This window comes from Sprattus sprattus (assembly GCF_963457725.1).
Source record: "Sprattus sprattus genome assembly, chromosome: 4".
Taxonomy (NCBI): Eukaryota; Metazoa; Chordata; class Actinopteri; order Clupeiformes; family Clupeidae; genus Sprattus; species Sprattus sprattus.
Window position 1 is genome coordinate 19,017,220 of NC_137923.1, and position 7,643 is coordinate 19,024,862.

Sequence of the window (7,643 nt, forward strand, 5' to 3'; positions counted from 1 at the left end):
CATTCGCTGATTGTTGATTTACATTTGCGACTAAATGGCATCTTTTATTGCTGTTGTCCGAGGACTTAGACACACAGCCTCGTCATTTCACATAAAACGGAGCTCTGCATCCTCTCAGTCAGTCGAGATCCAAGGTTTGACCAGTCTAGAGTAGGCAACTGCTTTCTGCAGACAAGTGGACAACCCAGCAACACATTTCAGAATGTTTCCTGTTGTGCTCGTCGTCATCTCCCTGGTGAGAGTTCTCATCGCCAGGCCTTCCATGGACTACTTGGAAAATCACTTTAACTTAGCCAATGAGCCTAAAGAGGTCCGTACTAAGGCTATCAAGAGGCTTCTGGAAGTGTTTGGGATGGAAGATCCACCCTTAACTCGAGGTCACAAACAGCCGCCTCAGTACATGCTGGACCTGTACAACACAGTGGCAGATGTGGACGGGGTTACCAAGGACCCACATCTTCTTGAGGGAAACACAGTTCGTAGTTTCTTCGACAAACGTAAGGCAATGTATTTGTTTCTCAAAAGTTTGTTGTTACGTTGACAGAGTGAAACTTACTGACCCAGTCAAATTTTGTGTTAGCCTTTCTTAATAGCTGCCGTATTTGCCTAACCAAACCGTAATTTCTTTCTACAGTACACAGTGAAGAGGTTGAATACATGTTCAATTTGTCAACGGTTGCAAAGAGCGAAAGGGTCCTCACTGCAGAACTTCACCTTTTCAAACTGAGACCCCAAGCATCAGTGGCTTTTAACAGGCATCATTACTGCCAGGTAAATATCTTGCTACGTGTCAACATGTTGCATGGAATGAAAAGAGATGTAGGCCTATGTGGCAACAACCTAAACCCTAAATGAATGCACCTTTTATCACCAACAGGTCAGTGTCTACCAGATTCTGGATGGTGGGGAAATGAATGGTCAGGGAAAGAAACTGCTGTCGTCAAGACTGATTCCTATCCACTCCAATGGATGGGAAGTGTTTACCATCACCCAAGCAGTGAGTGCACTTTTTACATAAAATCTGTGGTAATGGTGTCTGTGTGGGGGATACTCTACTCTGCCATAATGATTGAGCGAGATGCCCAAGTACACACGTTCCCCTACACTGCACATATATAAAGTATTTCAAGGGCATGCATATTGATATGAACTTTTATCGAACAGTGTACAACAGTCAGATTGAGGAGGTTAAATGTCAGTCCTCTCCTCCTCCACAGGTCCGCTCCTGGATGTCAGATAAGAGCAGCAACTTGGGGCTCCTTGTGACTGTGAAGACACTGGCAGGCAGCCAGATGGATGACAAAGTGCTGCGGTTTGCCTCCGGACGTGACCACCACCACAGCAAGCAGCCCATGCTAGTCCTGTTCACTGATGATGGACGCCGCACAGCCAGTCCTGAGATCAACACAAAGGGTATGTCAGGCTTCTTTGTATGTGAGGTTGCCTCACTTCATATAAAAATAGAGGGAGAATTGCTATGTTAAGAGGTGGTTAGAGAGGATGTAGAAATAATGCCAGTCCGAAAGACAGAGAGTTGTCTTTTATCTTTGTGTAAAGAAACAGACAAGGAAGATGGAAGATAAGTTCCAAGTTTCTTGTGAAACCTGGACAAATGTGTGCTATCAGCTATAGATGCACTGTTAAACATCAGTTCTAAATGTATCCTTTTTGTTCGTCTTCAGACGGTGAAGCCTCATTACCCTTCACCCTGCCCATGCTGCCTATGGCTGGGGCAGGCCGGCGCAGCGCCCGCTCTCTGGATTACGACGAGGATGGGGAGAAGACGTCCTGCCAGCGGCAGCCGCTTTACGTGGACTTTGAGGAGATCGGCTGGTCTGGCTGGATCGTGTCGCCCCGCGGCTACAATGCCTACCACTGCAAGGGCACCTGCCCCTTCCCTCTGGGCCAGAACATGCGCCCCACCAACCACGCCACCGTCCAGTCAATCATCAACGCCCTCAAACTCACCAAGGGCATCGATACGCCCTGCTGCGTGCCTGACAAGCTCTACTCCATCAACCTGCTCTATTTCGACGACGACGAGAACGTTGTGCTGAAGCAGTACGACGACATGGTGGCCGGGAGCTGTGGCTGCCACTGACACCCTCACCTCTGTTGCCTGAAACACCCTCCGTGAACTCTCTCCCTCTGCTGCCTTACCCGCCATACCACTGATGTGGTTGCAGCTCTCTGTAAAGGATACTACATCATCTCTCACATGGTCCATTTTAAAAAGTATCCATGCACCAATATTCTGCAGCAGCCGCTGGGTTCTACTCCAAGCAAGTAGCACTATGAGATCATGAAGGTGTGTTCCATTATGGTATTGTGCAGAAAAGTCCTAGTATTTCTCTTTTGTGGTCACTAGTTGATATGTTGTTACGGTGCTGCTTAAAAAACTACCATAACCGATGAGTTTACAAGACCAAGGCTTCCTCATGGTATTGTAATATATGTACATAGATATAAATTTCTAATATATGGCAGGGTATGCGTCAACCTGTAAAGGATGTGATTTTGTACATAGCATGTTGTGAACTATTATAAAGCTTTAATAAACTGTAAAATGACAAGGAGTGTGTGTAAGATTTGTGTATCACACATACAGAAAGCTAAATACTGTACAGCAGCACCTTTTGACAGTTGCAATATATTTACATTTTTTTGTACCCTAAATCCAATTGGATTATTTTCAGCGTGCTCAGCCTAATAGCCTATTAACATTTTTGGCATAAGGACAAAATAAGAAAAATTACAAAACCTTGCAGTTGTCACAACCACCTTAAAATAGCAGACTAAACACACAAGCATGAACACATTTTGGTGGTTTGAAAATAAATAAAATGCTATAACAATCTATGGATTGTAGTCTGTAATTCACTGAAAACGTATGATCAAATTCTTATGTCAAAACATAACACATTTCAGAAAACAAAATGGTTGCTACAGGACTGAACTTAAGATGAACTAATACTTTGATAAGAAACGTCTGTATCCTCACACAGAAGTTTCTCTGCCATGAACTTGCACCGTGTCTCTGTTCACAGACAGGTTAGATATCCCAGCTCCCTCGGCATCTGAGTGGCCAGCATCAGTTCTGTCATGGCTCTGCAGCTCCTGGCGTGACAGATGCTCCACAATGCCCACACCCAGGGAATCACCCAACACGTTGGTCATGGTCCTCAGGCGGTCGCTAGTCACAAACATGATGCAGATGACAGGAAAAAGTAAATAATGTATTGTACATATTCACATACACAGAGATAAACTGACTCAGAGAGAGAGAGAGAGAGATAAATAGTGAGAGAGTAAACTATGTACATATCCAAACACACAAACAGTGACTGACTGGCTGAGATAGAGAGAGAGAGATACATAGAAAGGAAGAAAGAAAGAATGAGTAAAAGAGACAGAAATAATCTTTTTCATTCCAGATCACTACACACATTCATAACTCAAAAAGGAAATGACAGCACACGTACAGCAGCCAATCAACAGCAATGATCAGTGAGATGTGTTCAGTGGGAAGCCCGACTGACGTCAACACTATCACCATGGTTACGAGGCCAGCCTGGGGTATACCTGCTGCACCGATGCTGGCTGCTGTTGCGGTGATGCTGTGGAAGAGAAAAATTACCAAATTAATAATAGATTAAAAGGTAACATGCATTAAAAAAAAGGTAAAGTGCATTAGAAAAATACAATATTTAAAAGGAGCATACAAAAATAAATACAATTATTTAAAAAGTAAATATTTGAAATGCTTTTGAACAGTTAGCAGAAATCATCTGAGAACAGTTGGGTCTTCAGTCTAGATTTGAGAACAGTTGGAGCACCTTTGATGTCACCCGTAACTTGGTTCTAGAACTGAGCAGCATAACAGCTAAAAGCTGCTTCACCTTGTTTAGTTCTGACAGTGGGTATTACCTACAGATTTCACTCCAGTTATCTGAGAGGTCAAACAGGTGTGTACTGCTGAAGCATATCTGAGAGGTTGGTTGGTCCTGTCCCATTAAGTGACTTATAAGCAAGTAGCAGACATGACAAATCAATCTCCACTAAATAACATTTTATTATGTACAACAGTCTATTACAGAGTCTGTGCAAGCCTTATTATTTTGGAAAAGCTGAGTTTCTGTTCACGTGAAACATGCAGTGTTCACCTGATGGTGATGACCTTCACAAAAGTGAGCTCCATGTCAGCAATCTGAGCAATGAAGATGGCTGCCACTGCCTCGTAGAGAGCTGTGCCATCCATGTTAACAGTGGCCCCCACTGGAAGCATGAAGCGGGTCACTCGCTTGTCCACCCCATTGTTTTCCTCCAGGCAGCGAAAGGTGACGGGCAGAGAGGCAGAACTACAGGGAATATTAAAGATCATCTACAGTGAGGTACATGCCACAATGCCACTGGAAATATCACCAGAAGTGGAACATTTACATACACATACACAGAGAAAGAATAGTAACACATTTGTCTTAATATTTAGCTTGAAAAGGCCAAGAGGTACAGGAAACCCTACAATAAACAATCAACATGTAACACACTGAACATATTGAGCACAGCCATAGCCATGGACTAAGGGCTCATCCCTGGTGCCCCCTGGTGGACAACTAAGTTAGTATCACTGTATGATTTTGCTTCATTTTCCATAATGTTTAATACTCTTAAATTCTTAAAAAGTAATACCTTAAAATGAAAGATTCAGGGCTATGAATCAGTTTTTGTCTTACAAACACCTTAATTTTCTCAGTTTTCCCAGGAAAAGCCTACTCAGTGCTCCTCTCTCACCTGGATGACGTGCCCAGGGCAGTGACCAGCGCCTGCAGCAGGCCTGCCATGAACAGGTAAGGGTTCTTCCAGGTGACCAGGAAGTAGAGCAGAGGCAGTGCTATCAGGCTGTGGATAAGAAGGCCGAGGATCACACAGAGCGTGAACCACAGCAGATGACTACCCATCAGCCCCAGGTCCTCCATCTCACATATCTTCCCAGCTATCAGGAACAAAATTCCCACAGGAGTATACCTGTGAAGAGCATTCAGATTCAGTGTTTATCTCACCTGGCGGTTATTTATAATGTGCAACAGACGTGTAAAACACAGAATAGAAGTTACCAGTGAGACAGTTTTATGTAGTTATCTAGTATCTAGTTGCTGCAAAATTATACTTAAAATGCACACCAGGTCCTTGACCTGATCACTATACAGTATTTATCTTTTCATTATTCACTATACTTAATGTCACAGTTGTCCTCACCAGATGACAATGCCCACCAGTCGCAAGATGGCTTCGTTCAGGCAGTCGAAGAAGTTGTGCAGCGGTCGTCCCTGCTCCCTCATCCTGCCCAGCACGAAGCCAAAGGCTATGGAGAACACCACCAGGCCCAAGGCATTTACACCACTGCTGGAGCTCGGTGTGGGCACCAACGTGCCATTGCGGCTCGCATAACTAGTTTTGTACTGCAAAAACAAAAAAGATTTTCCTAAGAGGTATGTTTGAGCAGCTGGTCCCTTCTTTACAATAGTTTAGATGTGAAGGGAAAAAAAAACATTAGCTGAGCTGGTTCTTATTACCTGCCTGAAGCAAGCCTCCACAATATTGGATGGGAACATGTTTCTAGGAGACAAAGTTTCAAAGTGCTTCATCAGAGACGGTCTAGATTCAGTACCTGAAGGATATGTTTATGTAATTCACTTTGTTGACCATCAACACAGACAAAACAGTCCAGTCAAGTAATGGAAGGGTTTGCAGACCTGATGAGATCCAGAAATGCATCTGTGGTCGGGAGGGACTCATTAAAACCACCACCAGAAAGCGCCTCACTTGTCCTGCCTCTTTTCCCTGGCTGGAGAGCTATCACCACAGTGATGCCAGTGAAGACAGCCATGATGGTGGTCAGCATGTAGTATATTAGGGCCTGCAGTCCCATCCTTCCAACATTATTATCCAGTGAGGAGATTCCTATATGAACAAAATCAGATGTATGGAAATATACCGGATTTATATACTATAAAGTTATCTCTACAAACAATTAGAAGCCAAAGGTGCTCATATAGTAGGTCTATCATGGACTCCTGGGACCACACACACTGATAAAATATAAACCATATTTGCACTGTATGTCACTCTCCCTTAAGTGCGTCTGCTAAATAGAGAAAAGTATATTTTTCTAAGACGTTGTGTGTGCTATAGTCAAGATCTTTATAGCACCAACCTCACCTGTGATGAGACTTGACACTATCAGAGGCAACACCAGCATCTGTAACATTCGCATGAGCATCTCGCCAGGGAAGGAGAGACCCTGAACATGTCTTGGACACATAGACCATGAACGCAATGCGGAGCCCAGTATAACTCCTGCACAAGGACAATAACAGCATGCACTTTACCGGTGCTCAAACGGAAAGTTGTATCTTACGGAACATTAAGTGAGGATTTCACAAACGGACATAGGTACTTTGAAAGTTACAATCACACACAACAAAGACAACAAGCTGAAGCAATAAGCAATATATAAGAGCAAGATTGAAGTTAGACATAGGGGCTTAGAACAAGAGTGAAGTTACTCACCTGCAAAGACTGCAGCTACTGCGAGAATAACAAATGCATTTTGTCGTAGAAAGTTTTGTTTGGAGACAAAGGAAGTTTGCCCTCTGATTTGAAATCCTGCCTTGTGTGACCCATTGTGGTGAAGGGACTTCTCCGTACCCATATTCTGACTAAAACAAATGGTCTGGAGATCAGGCAACCAATGAGACTCTGGAATCCATAGAATATTTTACACACAGTTTGGATTGTGAAGTGGGCAATACCTAGATTTCATTTGGTCCTAAATGGAAATACATTCAGACCTACAAGAGTAATGTATATGTATATATCATATTTCAAAAGTGTTGATATTTTGCTTCAGGTTTATATGCATTTATTTTTTGTTTTCGTAATGATATGAAATACAAAATGCACAGAACAAAAGTACTTCAAAAACTAGGGAGTTACTAATAATGTAATAGTTTTTCCATTTTTCTTTAAACATTTCTATGCACTTCAGGAACTTGTGGGGGTAACAAATATCTATTGAAATGAATGCCTATAACTGTCAAATTAATGTTTTGATTCTAACTCAATTGCATACACACACTTACTATTACCCATGATTGCTAACATGACAATATATCTGTGAAATAATTGACGTTATTTCAAAATGAACACAAACAGATCATTTTAAGCATTCATTAGTCAGGCTACCTTGGCTGATGAGACATGATGTTTACCCTTCTCAGAGTAAAACCTGCTAGTCTGGAGTGTTGGGTCAAGTCAACTGCATGCATTAGATGCATGTGGAGCATGTCAACATCTTGTGTACTCTGTTTCGGGCGTGGATCTATCACAGTGTGGCACCCCACAGATTAGAAGCAAACAGTAACGGCTGTTTTCCTCAAAGTGTTCAAACTGACATTTGTGTGTTAAGCCTGACATAGTCTCTCAAATAGTGAACATTTAAAAAACAAACAAATACAAAACAACCATAATAAAATTGCCTAAGAGCTGTTGTCACTACACAGTCAAGTTACCCGATGAGTCTAAGTGTTGTGACTTTTGTAAAAATGTTACTGTATCTTGTCATTGGCTGTTAGGGTTCCTTA

At 42.6% G+C, this 7,643-nt stretch overlaps 2 protein-coding genes across 2 annotated transcripts; one reads left to right on the forward strand and one right to left on the reverse strand.

The window, feature by feature from the left end:
• Positions 1-202: 202 nt before the first annotated feature.
• On the forward strand, positions 203-2,101 carry admp (anti-dorsalizing morphogenic protein; the record flags this gene model as incomplete). Its single annotated transcript, XM_080836215.1, has 5 exons — positions 203-497; positions 635-771; positions 878-997; positions 1,218-1,413; positions 1,683-2,101. 5 exons carry the CDS (start codon positions 203-205, stop codon positions 2,099-2,101), a joined length of 1,167 nt encoding a protein of 388 aa, XP_080692341.1.
• Positions 2,102-2,997: 896 nt separating this feature from the next.
• LOC308363405 (excitatory amino acid transporter 1-like) lies at positions 2,998-7,346 on the reverse strand (the record flags this gene model as incomplete). Its single annotated transcript, XM_080836216.1, is given in 11 exon segments — positions 2,998-3,193; positions 3,483-3,617; positions 4,164-4,358; positions 4,792-5,025; positions 5,257-5,459; positions 5,574-5,616; positions 5,754-5,961; positions 6,220-6,357; positions 6,571-6,733; positions 7,246-7,260; positions 7,263-7,346. Coding segments are annotated over 11 exon segments (1,614 nt in total).
• Positions 7,347-7,643: the final 297 nt, after the last annotated feature.